Source organism: Telopea speciosissima, chromosome 2, assembly GCF_018873765.1.
Source record: "Telopea speciosissima isolate NSW1024214 ecotype Mountain lineage chromosome 2, Tspe_v1, whole genome shotgun sequence".
NCBI lineage: Eukaryota > Viridiplantae > Streptophyta > Magnoliopsida > Proteales > Proteaceae > Telopea > Telopea speciosissima.
Window position 1 is genome coordinate 52,962,451 of NC_057917.1, and position 20,235 is coordinate 52,982,685.

The 20,235-nt window shown below is 38.1% G+C and overlaps 2 protein-coding genes across 2 annotated transcripts; one reads left to right on the forward strand and one right to left on the reverse strand.

Moving 5' to 3' along the window:
* The first annotated feature begins 419 nt into the window (after window positions 1–419).
* Window positions 420–13,421, forward strand: LOC122652204 (probable protein phosphatase 2C 15). Its single transcript, XM_043845884.1, has 9 exons — window positions 420–728; window positions 930–1,335; window positions 1,903–2,074; window positions 2,185–2,338; window positions 2,435–2,498; window positions 3,177–3,284; window positions 3,455–3,580; window positions 3,778–4,010; window positions 13,028–13,421. The coding sequence occupies exons 2-9, from the start codon at window positions 1,126–1,128 to the stop codon at window positions 13,245–13,247; spliced, it is 1,287 nt and encodes a 428-aa protein (XP_043701819.1). The 5' UTR covers window positions 420–728; window positions 930–1,125; the 3' UTR covers window positions 13,248–13,421.
* Window positions 13,422–15,619: 2,198 nt separating this feature from the next.
* On the reverse strand, window positions 15,620–19,829 carry LOC122652205 (protein SAR DEFICIENT 1-like). The gene is made up of 8 exons (XM_043845885.1): window positions 19,663–19,829; window positions 19,243–19,318; window positions 18,189–18,241; window positions 17,580–18,082; window positions 16,564–16,724; window positions 16,245–16,439; window positions 16,044–16,146; window positions 15,620–15,896 (listed from the first exon to the last, which is right to left on the reverse strand). The coding sequence occupies exons 1-8, from the start codon at window positions 19,749–19,751 to the stop codon at window positions 15,658–15,660; spliced, it is 1,419 nt and encodes a 472-aa protein (XP_043701820.1). The 5' UTR covers window positions 19,752–19,829; the 3' UTR covers window positions 15,620–15,657.
* Window positions 19,830–20,235: the final 406 nt, after the last annotated feature.

Below are 20,235 nucleotides of genomic sequence, written 5' to 3' on the forward strand. Positions count from 1 at the left end.
GATCGCGGACCGCACGGTCCCCAATCCCCACTAGTAAACGACAGCAGCACCTGCAAAAATACATTTCTTTTGTTTCTCCTCCTGTTTACCCCCGATGTTTCTCGTTTACGTCCCTGGACAAATCTATATTTGTTCATGAAATGAAACGAAATTCTCTAAAATGGCGAAAGATCTTTTAAGCAAGAAACCTCTTTAATCTCCATTATCTTAATATAATGAAATCGAGTAACCGACTTTTGGTAAGTTGCAGATGTCTCTATAAGTTCTAAAAGAGTACTCAGCAAAGTTCTCCTTTTTCCATTGTTTTCCTCTTTAGACAAGGGAAAGGGTGCTTTTTTATTTTGGATTCTTTTAAGTTTGAACTACTCAGACGTCCACCCACCACTCTCTCTCTCTCTCTCTCTCTGTCTCTCCATTTTTATTTTTCATTTCATTTTTGGAGTTTGGTTGAGGGTGGTGGGTTCTGCAGATGACCTGGTTTGCTTCGAAGAAATCTGGTGTTTTTCTTATTTTATTTTAATACTAAGATTTGCGTCCAGAAACTTTAGATTATTGAGGTTTACAGTTCATATCCTGTCATCACTCCGCGTTTTCGTGTCTTTCGATTTCTCTTCTTCTTGTTTGTGTTGCTGCTGTGGCCGCTGAGGTTTTATGATCAGATCTACATTTGGGTTCGTACGGCAATCCTTAACAGACATTCCTGTCTTGTCGAAGATCGTGAGCCCGTGGTAGTTCACTAATCTACATTTGCACCCTCTGTCTCTGTCTATATCTTTGTTGTTTGGGAGCTTGGGGTTTTACTTGATTTTGTTACAAGGTTCTACAATGTTTTGGGTTACATTTTCTATTTTCCGTTACTGCTACTAGCAGATCAGGTTGTGGAATGTTGACTTGATATGGAAGGTGTTGGATTTTTGTTCTTCAATTAGGGTGCTCGTGTTTCTGGTAAAATGGAGAATGGGTCATTTGTAATGGTGAAAGAAAGATTTAGTCCACGAATGGGAAAACCAGTTGGGGTTCTCTTCATGATAAGATCATGAGTTGCTGCCCTCGGATGATGTCTTAAGATCGAAAAGTTTATTTTCTGGATGCTGTGGGCTTGAGCCAGAGACTGGTCTAGTCGAAATGTCGTCGGCGGAGGGGAGGCGTAATGATCATAATCTTGTTCCACTTGCTGCCTTGATCGGCAGAGAGATGAGGAGCGAGAAGATGGAGAAGCCTAGTGTCAGATATGGTAATTCTGCGCAGTCTAGGAAGGGGGAGGACTATTTTCTTGTGAAGACTGATTGTCAGAGAGTCCCTGGGAATTCTTCCACTACTTTCTCTGTATTCGCGGTATGTAATCTGTCTTCTTCATCTTTATTGGGGTTTCTCACATGAGAGCTGAATATTTGCATTCCTGCATTTGGGAGCAATGGGAGTCAATTGCCTCATTGATACCATGATCTTTTAGGCTAGAAATGTATACTTAAAACGTGAAAATATGGTTCAATTTTAACTCGAGGTCCCAGATATCGTCACCCTCCCCCCATCTTTTTCGTACATTTTTCTTCATGTGATGTGGTTCTCACTGGCCATTTTGCCAACTGCTTTGGTGAGGGCTTTCCCGTATTTTCTGTTTGCATTGTTTTGATGCTAGCTATTCTCTATTTTGGAATTGCACACTATCTCTTGATTTGATCTTGGTTCTAGAGAAACCAATGAAATATCATTGTTTGTAGACTGAAAAGTCTTGCAGATTTTTAGACAGGAGAATGTCTGCAATTTGTTAGACCCTGACATTATTTTAGATGTTTATTTTTTGTGCTAGGTAGAGTGCATTATTTGTCTCTTTGTTGGTCCATTTCTGCTGGGTGAGTATATGATAGTCAGTTCTTCATTCCCTGGCAAACTAATTTTCAGATCTTTGATGGGCACAATGGGAATGCTGCGGCTATCTTTACAAGGGAAAACTTGTTAAATCATGTACTGAGTGCAGTACCCCGAGGCCTAGGGCGGGATGAGTGGCTTCAAGCTTTACCTCGGGCATTAGTTGCTGGGTTTGTGAAGACTGACAAAGAATTCCAGAGCAGAGGCATGGAGCTATGCGTTTTCGTCAATTTTTTCTTGTTTTTGTTGTGTTGCCTCTAATAAATGTTATGAATCAAGTCAAACTAATTCCATCTTTCATCTTATTGTCATCAGGAGAAACTTCTGGAACTACTGCTACATTTGTAATAGTCGATGGATGGACTGTGACAGTTGCATCTGTAGGAGACTCACGTTGCATTTTGGATGCTCAGGGTGGTGCCATCTCTGTCTTGACTGTTGATCATAGGCTGGAGGAAAATGTGGAGGAGTGCGTGGTTCATTTTAGAATTTGGAAATTTAATATTTTTTGCTTGTTTTTCTTCCTTTGGGTGTATGTGTGAATTGGTTATGCTTGTAACTGCAGGAGAGAACGCGTTACTGCTAGCGGAGGTGAGGTTGGGAGGCTCAGCGTCATTGGTGGTGCTGAGGTAAAATGTTTGACTTAAAAAGGGCAGAAGTTTGGGGAAAAAAGAAATGAAAAAAGGGAACCTAAAGTTCTTACTAGTAGAGATTGTTTCATCAGGAATAGACATTAGGGATGCATGTATTGTTTTATAGTGGGACCTGCTATTTTATTTCCACAAAGTCACAAACTGTGAAATTTATCACGGGAAGTAAAAATATTTTCCTTCTTTTTACTTCTGGGTATTTTATGTTGAAACAAATGGAGACTTTAGGTCTGTAAAAATTTAGGAGCATAGTTCTTGTTCTAAGTTTCTATTAAGATGACAGAATTTTCTATTGTTCTTTTACAACTGGGATTTTCTTATTGACTCCCATTAAGGTGTCGAATAGTTTATAACCTTATTTTTTTTTCCCTCTTAGTGTAGCACACTTTAGTTTTCTTAACGAGGGTAAAAGTGTCATTTAACATGTGTACTCGAAAAACATGCGAGACAATGTCACTTCTTGAAAATGACATGATATTAAGTCGCTTTCAAATTATTTAGAAAATTCATTTCTAACCCCTAACTTGAAGAACTTTTGGGGAGAAGACAAGGAGTAATCAAAAGAAGGTTAAATACACAAATAGAGGTGTCATTCTGACAGTCACTTTACAACATTTGAGAAACTGTGGTGCTTAATTTCTAAAATTTTACCTGCAGGTTGGCCCCCTCCGTTGTTGGCCTGGGGGTTTGTGCCTTTCAAGGTCCATTGGGGATATGGATGTTGGGGAGTTTATAGTTCCAATTCCATATGTTAAACAAGTGAAGGTACTGGTTGTCATGTTTATCATCAATTCCCTTTGGGACATTTCTTGAGACTGCCACTTGTTATTCTTCTACCTATTGATTGATTTAATTGTGGTTAACATAGTTTTGAGCTGGATGCTGCTATGCCCCTCATCGTTTCAAACTCCTAACATTCTTTGTTGATACACTAGTTATCGAATGCTGGGGGAAGGCTTATAATTGCTTCTGATGGCATCTGGGATGCACTATCTTCTGAGATGGCTGGAAAATCCTGCCGTGGTTTGCCGGCAGAGCTTGCTGCTAGGCAAGTGGTTAAGGTGATTTAGACTTATCACTGTGCTATTTCCTCATTGTCAATCGTATTTGCTTGGAATTAATCCCCCCTGTTTGGTTCTTTCTCTGTGCAACACTATTCATGTCATCAATTGGTCTTTTGATTTAGTTTGATGATATACAAATGGCTAAATGAATTTTTGAAATGTTAACATGCCATTATCCTGATATCATCATGTAGGAAGCATTGAGGAAGAGAGGGCTGAAGGATGATACGACCTGCATTGTTGTTGATATAATTCCTCCAGATAACTCAGTGCCCCCTTCACCAATTCCAAAAAAACAAAATAAGTTCAAATCTCTTATCTTCAGGAAGAGGTCCCGCAATTCTGCAAATAAACTAGCAAAGAAGCTGTCAGCTGTAGGCATAGTGGAAGAACTATTTGAAGAAGGCTCAGCAATGCTTGCAGAAAGGTTATTACTCTTTCTTTCTGTCTTTGTCCATGTTGCGGTTCTGATTTTCAGAATGATTTATGGTGAAAGCTTTTTGCACTGTGGCTTCTTCTGTTTCACATTGACCTTCTGTCATTATCATTTCCTTACAAAGTTGCATTCTTTTCTTATGAAATTTGCCAGTATTGCACATAAACTTAGTCCAGTTTCCTGGATGACTGGTGTTTGAGATAATGGAAATAGATTTGAAAGCTTATCTGAACTTGTAGGGTTTGAAACTGAAAAAATATCAAAAGCTTAGGTGATCAGCAATGGAGACAAGAAGAAGGAGAAGAGAAGAGATGGAGGGAATCGCGAGAGAGGAGAAAGCTGAACACGATAGATTGAACTGATCTATCGTGAGCAGCACAATCTTATTTATAAAAGGGGAAGCGACTCTTAGTAGACAGTCTACTAAGTGTCAAAACACTTAATACGATAAAGGTAAAGGAAAAATAAAACACTACGAAGCCTAATATGCCTAATTACAATAGGAAAGAGAAATAACAACTATCTATCTAACTAAGCTATTAGACAAGACATGATCCTATGGTACGAAGATCCATGTACATCCATTGAACACTACTAAACTGAGACACACTTGAAGACTCCCCCTCAAGCTGGAGTATATATATATCTCCCATACCTAGCTTGGAACAATCACTAAGAAACAAAGATCAGAACAATGGCTTGGTAAACATATCAGCAAGTTGATTGACGGAGTTAACAAATGGAGTTGAAATCAGCTTTTGCATAACACATTTCTCACAAAATGATAATCGCCCTCAATATGCTTAGTCCTCTCATGAAAGACCGGATTACTGGCAATATGCTTGATTGTCACAATATATCTTCATAAGTATAGCAATTGAGAAACCCAATTCTTGTATGCGGAACTTCAACCATATTAATTCTGTTGCAATATGTGCCATAGCTCTATACTCAGCTTTTGTACTCGATCTAGCCACAGTAATCTGCTTCTTACTTCTCTAAGACACAAGATTACCACCAACAAATGTGCAATATTCAGTAGTCGATCTATGATCGTTGGCAGCACCAGCCCAATTAGCATAAGAGTAACCCACAATATCAGTGTGATCATGACGACGATAAGCACAAGGCCTTTGCCAGGAGCACCTTTAAGTTATCTCAGAATGTGACAAGCGGCATCTCAGTGAGCCTGTTTAGGATTCTCCATAAATTGACTAATAACTCCAATGACAAAGGAAATATCGAGATGAGTAACAATCAAACAAATAAGTTTCCCATCCAGTCTTCTGTACTGGTGTTTATCCACAAACTCTTTATCATCACACACCTCAGGTTTCAGATTAGGATCCATAGGGATATCAACAAGCTTACACCCTAACATGCTAGTCTTAGATAAAAGATCAAGAACATATTTCCTCCGAGAGAAACTAACACCCTTATTGCAATGAACAACTTCAATTCCTAAAAAGTACTAGAGCATCCCCAAGTCCTTCATCTAAAATACTGGTGGAGATATGCCTTGACATCTTCAATGCCAGAAGAATCATTACTAGAAATTATAGTATCATCGACATACACAATAAGAATATCAAGCTTGTCCCCACTACAACGAACAAATACAGAGTGATCAGAGAAGCATTGGGTCAACCCATAACCACCAATAACTAAACTAAATTTATCAAACCAGCCATTGGGAGATTGTTTCAGCCCATAAATATCATTATGAAAATGACATACCTTAGATGCATTTTCTGTTGGCTGATGTGGCCCAAAGTGCCACATCACTTAATTAGTTTTACTAAAAAAGGTGGTTAGTGCATTTCCCTATCCATGAGGGAAACTACTTGATGGTGGTAGTTACAAGTGATAAGGATTTTTATGAGGGTTCTAGTATTGTGTACGTGATTATTCCCTTCTGGAGGTAGAGTGCATTGCCTTTGTTTAATTTAGACCCTGTTTGTGTAACGGGTTTTTCCTATATTTTCCCCCTAACAACGTACGCCGGAGGTTGCTCCATATATGCCTCTTCCTCAAGATCACCGTAAAGAAATGTGTTTTTGATATCATGAAATAATGTCAAAAGCTTAGGTGATCTTCAATGGAGACAAGGAGAAGGAGAAGAGAAGGAGAAGAGAAGAAGAAAAGAAGAGATGGAGGGAATCAAGAGATAGGAGAAAGCTGAACACGATAGATTGAACTGATCTATCATGAGCAGCACAATCTTATTTATAAAAAGGGAACCAACTCTTAGTAGGCAGTCAGTCAACACTTATTGCAATATAAAGGAAAGTAAAAATAAAACACTACTAAGCCTAATAAGTCTAATTACAATAGAAAAGAGAAATAACAACTAACTAAGTAACTAAGCTATTAGTCAAGACATGATCCCATGGTACGGAGGTCCATGGATACCCATGGAACACTACTAAGCCAAGACACTTGAACAGAAACAAATTGGCTGGGTCAGACAATGAGTATCCATGACTGACTCGAACAGTTGAACCCAGAACTCAACTGAGTCTTTGACAGGTTTTATCCCTAAGAAGAATGCTTTTTAATTTGGACCATGTGGAGTTGATCTGGTTTGTCTGAATTTTGTTCATGACAATACAGAATGTCTGTAACTGTGAAGCATTATCTGATAATCTTTAACTCTAGAAGAATAATGCTAATTTTTCGAACTATTTTGGTTACACACTTTACTATTCAATTTTTCCCTGCCTTGGGGTTGTTTGCATGGTATCAAAGCCTGGTCTAACTAAATTCACTGACATTTGTCTGAACCAGTTTTAATTTGGATCACCTGGAGTTGATCCTGTTTGTTAAATTTCGTTCATGCAGTTCAGTTTGGTTGTATCTTAGAGGCACTACATGTATACCCTTTTAACTCTGGAAAAATAATGCTAATTTATAACTTTTTTGTTTTGTAACAAAGGCAACCATTCAAATTTTGAGGGGGGTGGATGGTTGCATGGTATTAAAACCCGGTCTAACTGAATTGGTAGACATTTGTCTGAACTGGTTGAACCAAGTGGGTTTGGATTGTTGGACAACAATTTGCCACCCCTGTGACTTTCACAAATCCAAGAAAAGAAAATTAATGTCATGTAACTCAATTATTTTATCAGTTTCTGCTCACTAATGTGTTAGTTCCTTCTGTTATGTTTAAAGGTTCTTTGACATTGGTTTCCCTGATTCCAAAGTACAAATTCAATTGTTGATGAAATCAATGCCATAATGTAAGTGGCAATTAGATCAACATTATCTACCCTACTTGTACTGAAGAATTAGTGAATAGGTTTTGAGTTTGATGGTTACAGAATGATGCAACTGAGACCTGGAATGAAATCCCCCCCCCTTCCCCTTGCGCTGAAGTGTGCTTCTTTTGAGCAATATGCACTCCTTCACCCTCTCCTCTTTCTTGTATGCCTTTGTACCCTAGTTGCACTGTGGCACCTGTAATGATACAAAACCAATTGTCTGAACCCCCCACCCAAAAAAAAAAAAAAAAAAAGAGAGAGAGAGAGAAGCAAATTCCCTAGTTTAAGATGCGGTCTATTCTTTTTGCAGTTTCAAATGGAAAACTCAAGGTGACGTAGGGGGATTGTGAAAACCTGCAGGTGAAGGGCGTAACTAGATCTATAACAGATTAGTAGCTAATTGAAGAAGAAAGAAAAAGAGATATGGGAAGATGCATTTGACTGAGGTGTAGGATCCTTTAGCTATAATATAAAAGATTATCCAGTGGTCTGATGAACAGTCAAACCATTAGAATTCTTCTCTAAGATGGTGCTGCATCACCAGGTTGAGCAATATGCTAAAGATTGATGCCCTATTTTGCACTTTTTGAATTTTGAATTTTGAATTTTCCAACTGGCATAAAAATCATGCAAAGTCTTGTCTGACTTGGATGGCCATGATTGAAGATTTCCATGAGAGATTTGCTCCAACTTTTGGTTCTAAACGAGGATTTTTTGGGTGTATGAGCACAATAACTGTTTATTGATGATGAATTCTGTGTTGGCATTTTGATTTTCGTCTAGTTTCCAGGAACCATAGCTTTGTTAATTAAGGGACAATCACTCTCATGCCACTAATTAATGGTAGTCAAATTTTCCGGTGGAGGAGATTATAAAATACAAATGTCTGAACCTCTGATGTAGTGTATTATGGGGTCATGGAATTTCTGTATTCAGCGGAATTCTGATTCATTTAGGGTTTTTTTTTTTATTTATCTAATGTTTTCATAAAGGCATGGGTCTTTTAACAGTCGAAGAAATTTTTTTTGTATATGGGGGCATATTAGATCCTATTTGTGGGGAGGGCATGGTCCCCGTGGAGCTGAGTTTTTTTTGGAATATAGGTTCTTATGTTCTCATCCTAAGTGGTCTACCTAAAGCAGCAGTTTGGAAAATTGTGTGTCAGTCAACTTTGATATGTAACCACACCTTCAATAGAAATTTTAATAGAAAAGCTTGAAAGTACTAAAGTTTCACAAACTTGTCAGAGAGTGAGTTTCTTGATGGAGAATAAATGAATACCAGTGGCATGCCAGTCTTTAGTTTGGCCTTTAAATGTAGGCTAAATTTTATAGTAAATCCTTTTATTTCCATGACTGGAGTTGGAGTAATTACTTGGACTCCAACTCCCCAACAAATATGACCTAAATTGAATAGGCCAAAAATCTCTTTATGACTAAGAACTTAAACTTCTTACCAAAAAAAAAAACTAAGAACTTAAACTTCTGCTTAAATTTATCCTTATGATGAGTTCCCCATAAGCAGCCTAGGTGATGCAGCTCCAAGTAGGAAGAAGAAGAATAAGAAGTCCTGAACTTAGGATTTAATTAGGGAGCCATAGGTTAGGTTTATTTTGCTTGCATTTTCCATACTTAGTTTATTTTCTGTTTTTTAAATTGAACCGGTTTAAATTGGTTGCATCCAATTGGTTTAATTGGTCTAATTTAAGTTTTGCTTGCATTTTCCATACTTAGTTTATTTTCTGTTTTTTAAATTGAACCGGTTTAAATTGGTTGCATCCAATTGGTTTAATTGGTCTAATTTAAGTGAAGTGTTCCTATTGGCTAGTAGATTCTTAAATCCTATTGGCTAGTATGGAATCTTCTTTTAAATCAGTTGTTTTAAGTTAGATTCTTTTATTTTAAGTTAGTAGGGGAAGTTAGGTCATTACACTGTTTTAATTAATTAATTAGACTTAAACCTCTCCCTTCCACGATTTTGTGAAGGAAAAGTATTTAATTTGTAGTAGGAATTGGCCTATGGCCTTATTATAAATAAACAAAATCGTGGACGGCTCCCCACAAATGAAAATTTGAAAAAAAAGACTGTTTGCTGACTGCCGATTGCTGCTGCTGCTCCTTGGAGTGCTGCCTTGTGGATCTATCAAGAAAGAAGGACAGGTGGATTTCCTGTGACTCCTTACGCCGTGACGGTTGGGAGGTTCTCTCTCTAAAGGTGGTTTCATCCTTCATTGTTCAAGCTGCTGCCGGTGGAATCCTGTGGTAAGTTTGAATTTAAATTCTGTTTTCCATTCCTTCTCCTTCCCCATTTGATCCCCCTTTAATTTCTGTTTTAATCATCTAAACCCTAATTCCCTTCATTCCCCATAAAACCCAAAACCCTAAAATCAATCTACATTCTGTCCAGCCCAACTTAACCAGCAGAATCCTCCCAAAATCTGATTGAACCAGCCTCCTACTACTAGCTACACTCGACCCAAAACCCAACTTCAAACTCCCATCCAAAACCCTAAGTTTCACCCTAGAACCTGAAACCTAACACCCAAACCCTAACCCTAATTCTGCAGGAATTTCAAACTCATCCAAATCCCAATATTTTTATAACAAAATAATCCCCTAGACCTGGTGATCATTACCATATATCACATTCACCCCTAACCCTAGCCTAAACCCTAAATTTGCCCTAAACAGCCCCAAATCTGTCCCAAACAACAGACTCGACCAGAACCTGATTTTACCTGGCTTCTAGTAGGATTATCTCCTATTCTAGGACTACATTACTCAGTTGCTGAATGTTGAACTGGAAAACGTTGTTGATGTAGAAGGGGTTCAAGTAAGAACCACTCTACAGTAGGATTGATGATAGGTTGCAGCAGAACATCAAAATAGCACCAATCAGAAATTCAGAATTAGAAAGTGGACAGAATCTCGATATTCAGCCAAGTGATGGAGCTGAGATTCAGGTCAAGTGTAGGCCTTGGTAGGATGGATTAAGCCTCCAAGTTGGTGCTGATTCTAATGGCCAGAGACACAGATAGAGATTGGTTACCAAAATTAGTAGGTCAGTACTACAGACCAAACCAACCAGCAGCAGGTGCTCAAACTGGAATCCAGTGAAGGCCTAGGCAGCAGTAGAAAACCCTCCAAATCTCAGTCAATTCTGACCCAGGGTTGCTGAGATATAGGGCAGATTAAAAATAGAAAGGCTGTGGGGATCTTGCAGACCAGGGGGAGTTTTGGACTCCAAGTCAGGATCGAGTATAGCCCTGGGTTGTGAGATCCAATCCTCCAAACCCCTGCTGAAACAGAGTACAGGTTGCAGAAAAATCAAGGCTCGAAGTTTGCAGGAGAAACTGCAGATCCACAGGTGTTCTAGGGCCTCCTCAGGTTGTATAACAGCAGCAACTAATAAGAACTTGACAGAGGCTTGATTCAGCTCTTCGAGGTATACTCTCACAATGATTAATTGCAGTCACAGACGGAGCACAGCAGTGTTGATCGAGTAGGGGAGGGAGGAAGAGAAGAGGGGATAAGGAGATTTGGCTCTCACCATCCAGGCTCCCTGCCCTTCATGTCACTCCCAATGGACAAGAGAATCTCCATGCACAAAGCAAGCTTTCATGCATCTACTAAAATCGTGGTGGGGTGGCCTCTAAAGCCTTACATTAAATAGGACTCATAGCTGAGTCAAACAGAAAATAGAAAGTATAAGAATTAGAAGCTAATGAGAATGGCAGTCTCCTTTTGGGATTGGACCTGCCTTACATGAATTAGAAACCTAATAAAATAGAAGGTAACAAAATTGAAAGTCTTTTGGCTAAACTTCTAAAAAATAGAAACTAAATCTTGCAACATAAAAATAGAAACTAATTTTTAGAAACATAAAAATAGAAACTAAATATAATCTTCTCAAAAGCAGCCTATCCTTTCATTCTTGTCAAAACTGGAGTCTCATGTGGTCCCCACATAGATACTATCAGCCAGCAGCTGTTTTGAAGAAAAACTGTGATATTGATTAATATACCTCCACGATTCTCCTAAGAATATTCTCACCAAGCCAAAATAAGGGAATTTTTATCACCTCTAGTACAGTACATCTCAATTGCACCAAAAAGGTACATCTGACGGTGTACCTTAAAGTGATTTTGTTTAAAACACTCCCCCAAGTGCATGTGCATCGCCAGATGTACCTTTTTGGTGCACTTAAGGGTGTACTGTACTTGAGGGGATAAAGGTCCTAAAAATAAGGGGCTGTGACACTGTTTACGTGAACAGTGTTTTGGCCTCTTTTTCTTTATGTTTTGTTCTTCATCAGTTGTAGAATGGGCATACTCTTCAATTGATCGATGTACCATTCTGAAGGAGTAGAAAAAGAAAAGACATAAGGTGGTTGATTAACTCGTATTTCCATGTCTGCTGTTTATCATAGGATCACATCTTTTTTTTCGGGTAATATCATAGGATCACATCTATTGGCATGATTCTTGTGTATAGGCAAGTAGGCTTTTCACTGACATTAGTAATGTAAAAGTTGACGTCAAACCAGGGAAAACCAGCAGCGAGAGATCGATTGCAGTCAGGATCAACACAATAATGAAGAACAAATTAACTAACTGAAACTTTTACTGTTTTTTCTTTTCTGTTTACATATGAAAGAAGAAGAAGAACAAAAAAGGATAAGAAGAAGAGAATATAGAGAAGAAGGGAGGATAGGGATAGTAGGCTATCTCAGCCTTGAGCCTCTTACTCACAGCTATCTCAGCAGTTGAAACAAGGTTATATTCTCCCATATACGATGGCAACATGGCCTGAAAATTCTATTCTCTAAAATCTGGTTCAAGTACAACTGATAAGGCCTATTTATAGCTTGGCCTAAGCTTCACAAAATAGAAAGTTGAAAATTAGAAAGTAACAAAAAAGGAAACTACTATAAGCCTCTTACAAGAGAATGTTGAGGCTTGTACACCAAGTAATCAAGACTTGACTATGTAAGCCTTAACTAAGTAAACTAAAATAAAATTAGAAAGTAAACAAAAATAGAAACTTAAGTAAATAGTAACTAAATCAGCAATATAATCTGCCTCGTCTTGCTATCTTTAGTGGGGCCCACAGAATATCAAATATTTGCTTGGATTTCCTTCTCCATACAAGGCTTATGGACCCACAACACTAACTTTTTTTTTTTGGGGGGGTGGGGGGGAAGTAGTTCGGGCTGCTTTAGGTGATGCTCCAACAAACCAACAAAAAACTTACCACATCATCAGACCAGGCTGCCTCTCACAGCAGTCATCCACAACCTTGCTGGGCTTGTTTTGGGGCTTGTTCATGCGGGCACATATGGACTTGTGATCTACATCTATTAGCTTGTTATTCTTTTGTTGAAGTGGTTTAAAATATCTATGTACCAATTCCTGATGGTTGTCTTAGACAGATCACATAGAAAATCTGAGCACAATGAGTGCAGTAGGACTAAAGTGGGTTCATGTAGATGCCAGAATTTATTTGCTATAGGTTGAATTAGAGCTGTGAAAAACTTCTGTGGTCTTTTGTTAGGAGACTTTGTAATGAACACCATCTTCAATACACCTAATCTTCCATGCCATTTTTTTTTGTTAGAAACTAGAGAAATCTGTGCTATTATGTCCATAACATTTTTGTGGTTAACTTCTGAATTTGGGATCAAATGAATCCAAAAAATCTGTGTTGTTATTGCTGTTTTTTAAATTTTCCTTTTTATGATGGGATGCAGACTTGGAAATGACTCCTCAGCTGGGCAGTCCACATCTGGTCTTTTCACATGTGCTGTTTGCCAAGTTGATCTGGCCCCAAGTGAGGGGATTTCTGTTCATGCTGGTTCCATCTTCTCCACCAGCTCAAAACCTTGGCAAGGTCCGTTTCTTTGTGCCGACTGTCGTAATAAAAAGGATGCCATGGAAGGAAAGAGACCTAGTGGAGTTAAAGTAGTGTAGTGTTGTACTTTCCCCTCTTATAACCCCCCCCCTCCCACCTTGTATTTGTTCTTCTCACGGCCCATTTTTCTTGGCCAGTCCATTATTTGGAACTCAGTATGATGATATGCATCCCATGTATATGAAATGTTTACAGTTATACCATCTGAAGTGTGGTATCTTAATTTTTTCCTTCTACAGAGCAAAGATCAAGAACTTTTTACTTTTCGGGGTTGGATGCTGTGTTCAATTTGGTTAGAATTTATTTGATTTCAAAATTCATTTTTTACAGTATTGGGGTTTGAACAGCTGGATCCCCTTGGTAACAGGGTTTAAAAACACAAGACTAGAGATAGTCCTGACTCCTGACCTAAAATTAATGCAACTCATAAAGCAAAACCGTTTCACTCTGCCACCCATTCCCCATCATCTTTCCTTGGAACAGATGGGTCCCAAATCTTACACTTCAAATATGCAAGGGTGATTCTACCAAAGAATCTGAAAGCTAGGACGCTACTTGGGTCTCAAAGACTGTCTTCCCATCTGACTGCAGAGTAGTAATAAGTTTTCTGTGCATTCGCTGCAGCCCTCGGCTTTCTGTATGGAGGGTGATAGCCTCTTGCCTCTGTTCTAGTGGGTTTAATCTTTAATGGAGCCTTCCCCCACATGTCATCGGTCATCCCTGTGACTCTGTGAGAAGAATGGTACCCTCTGTGTCTAAAGGAACAGAAACAAGGACATTTCTCTGGTGTGGATCCAAAATACTGTCAAGGTGCGCAAAATGGTAATTGGAGAAGATTTTGTTTCGATAGGCTTTTTTTTAATTCAAATGAATTATTACTATGGTTCTTACTGCAATGACATTTCTCTTGTACAGATCCAACAGAGTCATTATGAGCAAAATGGAGGTCAGTCTCCTCATCCCTTAGGTTTTTGTTCCTATCATGAAATTTACTGCTCTATTCATTTACTCACTTCTTTGAAGGTGATGAAAGACAGGCCATTAGGCCTAATTTGGTATGATTTCTATTTTAATTTCATGAGGTGATTTTTATTTCGAAAATTGTTTAGATTGATTTTTGCACTTTATTTTAGTGAAATAGAAAATTGAATCAAATGGAATAGAAATTGAAATTAATTTTACTCTTGCTCTTTAATGGGCACATGGTTAATTTGATGGGCTAAACAGTAATTTTGTGTAAAATAAACACCATCCTTCTTATTCTGATGGTCTCACCACCATTGTCACCACCAGCCACTTCTTGGCCCCGCCCTTGCCACCACCCTACTCTTCCAAAGAAATGTAGTGAATCTATTCTCAGAAATTGTACTAAATGGATTGTTATTCTTGAAATATTTCAGATTGATGCAACCAAAACAATTTCAGTTTCTTAACCAAAAATCTAGTTGTTGACTATTTCGCGAAATCAATCCTAAATTGAAATAGAAAACATACCAAATCTAGCCTTATATTCTTAAATTTGGAAACTAATCCAACACTGTATCGGTCCCTAGTTAAACCTCGAATTCATGCAAACTGATCTAAAATATCGAATCCAACCTCTGGATTCTTGAGGGAAACTGGTCCTGTTTCCAATTCAAGATTTGCTCGAGGTCGGGCTCCGAATCCTCTGCCTGAGCCATTTATATTGGTGATTATCCCACGGGTGATTATTGGTCCACATCTAAAAGGTGGGACCCACATGCATGGGGACGGACGGTGTTAACTTCCAGCCTTCCTCATTTTGTTTTCGTTTGATCTATCTATTATCAAAAAGGGAGAGGGTTTTCTGAGCAGAGCGCACCAATGAAAGGTGCGAGAAAACAGAATTGTACCTTGGAGGGTAACATGGTCATTTCATGTGAGGAGGGGAGAGATAGGCATAGAGATACTAGTGTACCCTGCCATTGCAGCTCAGAGATCCTACGCCTAACTTGGATTTTCATTGTCTATATGAAATCCTAGGTCATTTCATTTGAGTAATTGAACTTAATTGAACTTCTTTGAATTTCATTATCCGAGAAATTATTTCATGATGAGTTATCATTAATTCCAAGTGTTAGTTGAGATTAAACATATGGAACAAACTTTGAATTATAATGCTTGAGTGTGGTCTTCTCTTGTGATCACTGATCTAACTTAAAATTTGAACACTGCCAAAATTAGAAATGCGAAAATGACATTGACAGGGGAAACTAAATATGGGGAACCTTTAGTCACTGATACAAGAAGGTATCCATGATTTCCTTTTGTACCAAATTCATATCACTTTTGTGCCAAAGCCACAACATGAACATTTTACATCCACGAGGGCGGCATCTTATGAAAAGGATTCCTTCCATGAACTCTCCCTGTCTGCAACTGCTACAACAAAGCAAAGCAAAGCAAAGCAAAGCATGTTGTAACCTTATGTACATTTTCCGACTTGATTCAACGGAAGTAAGCCCGTGATGGCGTTGAATCACCTTCTGATGAAGAATCCGACATGTTATAAACATTTCCATCTCCAATTTGGGAGCTGAAATATGTTGAATTTTGTGGCCAATTATCACCAGATTCCATCTCTCCATTAGGCATCTCAAGAAGCGTATCAGTAATGAGAGCGTCGGGGTGCTGATTTATTCTTGGAATGTTTTGATGATAATTCAAGTACTGTAACTCCACACCACCTGTTTAACAGAAAAATGTTCATTAATAGGTGATGAATGTCCCCATATAGCTAAGACATTACATACTGAGAAGGACTGAAATCTGGATTTCAGAAATTGGGTACCAAACAAAAGCAGATAAAAAGAACTAAGGATAGAGTTGTATACTTGTTTGTATTGGTTGCAAAGCATTCATAGTGACCACTGCATCCAACTCTTCCAATGAACCCCAATGTGTATAGGCTTCTCTAATCAACTTCTCAAAATGAGCCTATACAGAGTTCAAAACCATAGCAAGATCATCATCAACTTATATATAAATTGAAGTGAAATGAAGCAAGTTTAGTGAAAGTAAAACCAAAGCCATACCCTCTGAAATCCGGTTAGACCGCTGGTGTTGTAGAATTGGCCGTCGAGCATAGTCCCTACAACTTGACATATAGGATTCAAGACAAGAGAGTAATGTGTTCCACGGAACATGTACAACTTGTTGCCCATCACACAAGTCTTGGCATGCTTTATTGTTGCTTCCCATTTCTTCTCCGACAACCCTCCACCTAAGAGCTGTAACAGTAAAGAGATGGAAGTGAGCCATATCAGCCATGAATGAAGATCATATCCTTTTAACATCTCCAAAAAAGTGCATTAAGAATTATAAGAATCTATATAAGGAATATCCATTAATTACCCTTCTAAGCTTTGCTGTATCAACAACCCAAAGCTTCAAGAAGTCTTGGACAGTGTTGATTCCTTCCAAGGCCAGCTTCTTGTGCAAGGCTCCATCTTTGCCAATTCTCTCTAGACGCCATACTTCATCTTCTAGGGATGGTGGATGGTGCTTCTTGTACACTGTATAGAAAGGTGATCATTAGGAGAAAAGCCAAATCAAAACTTAATTTTAAAGGAAGTAGTTTTCTGTCCGTGAGTGTGGCCTACGCCAGCACTTCCATGACTCTCTATATCTCTCCTCAAATAAAAATCCTTTGCCATATCGCAGGTGTGCAGTGCACATCATGCGGCACAGCAGAGACCATGTGTGCCGACGTGCCGTGTGTGCCACGCTGGCACACGTAGCCTTTACTATGTCGTAGGATGTGCACCATACACTCTGCATTACGGCATCCGGACTCATCTCTCCTCCTCAAAACAAGGGGGCACAGGTGTCTTTTCATATGGGAAGGAGAGAGATAGACTTATGGTAGTACTTGCAGAGGCCACAGTCCCGGACAGGACAGATTTTCTTTTCCTAAATTTAATTATTCTAAATAATATTTTCCTTTTTTGCACTGTACTTCTAATGGGGGCCAAAGAAAGTCTTTAGAATTTTGTTGCTTATGCTAGCATCCAAAGTGTGTTGACTTACCATCCATCACAATCGGTCAATGGATTCGGGTCAAGAAGACCCAGCTGGCGTTTATGCTGACTCACATATCTTTCTTTCTTTATTTCTTCTGGACTTTATGTCGGTTTCTCACGCATGGATCGAATCATTTAACTCAACAACCAGTCATATTAGAAAATTTGAAACGTAGAGATGGGTCATGGGCCCTATAGCCCACACACCCATATTTTTTAGTTGTTTGTTGACTGGACAATTTGAGCCAAAAAGTCTAACAAGACTTCAATCTTCAAGTCAAGAAAATTTATTTGGTATCTTAAGAATGCATTCTAGACTCAAAATCTATTCTGAAAGTAATAACTTACATTCTCCTCGATGATCTTTAACCATGAAGGGTTCTGTCATGGCTTCGCGTATCCTAACCCCTTGATGACAACTCCCTGGAACCACTCTTGCACCCAATCTGAATTTTCGACTTCGAATCCAACTCGAATTATCGGTGAATAATAAATCAGAAATGGTAGCAATACCGTCCCTCACTGTCACATTCACATCTCCGGCGAGCAACGGCCTCTTCCCCACTCTTTCTCGCACAATTTTGCTGTTAAACTGTTCACTACTCCAATTGTCATTGTCATTGGACGACGGGAAATCGCCGTCAATAGCGACTATCTCTACTTTGATGGGATAAGGTAAAGTGGTCGGAACCCTTGGATCACCTTGGGTGTCCATGAGGAGGATTTGAAGTGGGTTATTTTCCACATCTTCAATTTTACTTGCAGTGAACACAGGGATTAAGAGCTTTTTACTGAAGCTAAGTGTTAAGGTAGAGGATTCAGCAACTGCTCGAATTTGCAATGAGGGGGCCCTAGAAAAAGAAGAAGAAAGGGATCAATAGTGAGCAATTTTAATTCATATAGAAAAAATTTTTTGAAATGGAAAAATTGTATAGTTCTATTAATTAATCTAAGTACCTATAGAGAGAACGTGTACTGCATACAAGCCCACGTTCCACTTCTTCGTGCACCTAATTAAGCCACAAATTGAAAAGAGTGTATTAAGAACACTTGGGACATAAAATAGAAGAAGTTTGATTGTAGATGAAGCTTAAATAACGCATAAATTTCTTTTTCTCTTATTAATTAGTGACTTCTGATCTTAATCATAAACAAAAATTATATTTTGGGTGTAAATTACACCAAAGGTAGTGTCCCAAGCATAAATAGAATCAATAAATGATAACATATGATGAATAGAAAAACCAAAATGCGAAAGATTTTAATTGGAAGGATATGATTCAACTTCATGATTTTATAGTTTTTTTTAACTTTGATTTGGATCGTGGCCATTCATATAGTATTTGAAAACATGGTAGATATCGTGGTACGTACAGTTTGATTTAAGATCACACCATCAATAATTTCAAAAAAAAATCTATTTGAAAGGATAGGTTTCAATCATCATATTTTAATATTTTTAAATATTTGATTTTGATCATGACAGTTCAATTAACATTTTAAATCATGACAAACATGATTATATGATACAACTTGATTTAAGATCAGACCATCAAAAATTTTTAAAAATTTCCAATTAGAAGGATATAATTCAATCATTATATTAAATAATGATACTTTCGAACATATGATTTGCTTCATGACGGTTCATTTAGTTTTTTAAATCATAACAAATACAACAATTAAATTTGATATATCATCATACCATAAAAAAGCATGCAATTTCATGATTGAAATATTGATTTCAAGATGTAAGATCAATTAACTAGTATCACTAATAAATATTCCACATGGTATTATATTAAGCTAAGTTTAAGAAACTACCCACAAGATATTGGTTTTTATAATTCATTTTAAATACACAAGCATCAAGTTGTTTTGATTTAAGAACTACAAACTTAGGAAAGAATAATCTGAATAAGCAGTTATACATATATTGATCATCTTTTTCAGATTTATATCAAGATAAAAAAAACATGGTTATTAAAGAGGGTTTCTTTGTTCATCATACCACTCTTCTAAGCAATGGCTCCAATGATGAAACAAATCTCTGGAATGATTTCACCATCACAACTTCTCCAATTACACTGTCAAGAGGGAGAAAAAGTTTTAAGTCATCAAAACAGTTCCAACTCCTTAAAAATCATTCCAAAAATAGATTGCACCAAGAGAAGAGAAAAGAAAAGAAAAGAAAAAGAGAAACAATAAAGAAATTTGTAATTAATTTGTAGGAAAAGTGGGTCTATAGTAATAACCCAGAAAAGGAAACAAGACAATGGAATCCCTTTAAACTAAAATCTGGAAAAGTGGGGAAGACCAGATGCTTAGACAACAACCAAAAAAAAAAAAAAAAAAAAAAAGAAGGAGAACAAGAGGTAGGGAAAAGGAGAAGTGATGGAATAGAATTTTTCTGATAAGATTCGATACTAACGCAGCAAAAGAAGGTGTAGTTCTCATTCTTTTGGGATCTGGCTTGTCTGGTTCTTTACGAGATTCATCAAAAAGCCTCTTAGCCGCCATCCTTGCTTACTGAGAGAGACAGTATTAAACAAGGGAGAAGGAGAGGAAGAGAGATTATTGCTCAAATTCTAAGCAGAAGAAGAAGAAGAAAGCTAGCAAACGATTTGGGTCTTTGGGGTTTGTGGGTGTTGCAGCTTATCTATCTTCAAGAATGGGAACTGAGAACTGCGAAGAGAATATAAATTGTAAGGAGAAGCATTAAAGAATTGTTGAAAAATGAAATTTCTGGGAAAGAGAAAAGGAAATAACTGGGCAGGCGGTAGGAGAGATCCATCCCAATTCCCAAATGACTTGAGGCTTCCTGATGTAAGCCTCCCAACGTCACTCTCCACAGTAAGTCAAGTCAACACCTCTCTCTCTCTCTCTCTCTCTCTCTCTCTCTCTCTCTCCAATGTGTTGGCATGACTCTTGAGTGGCCAACCTGTGGGCCAAAATGTCAAAAGCTTGGGGCTCACGCGTTGGCACTTTTTTACAGTGTAAATCA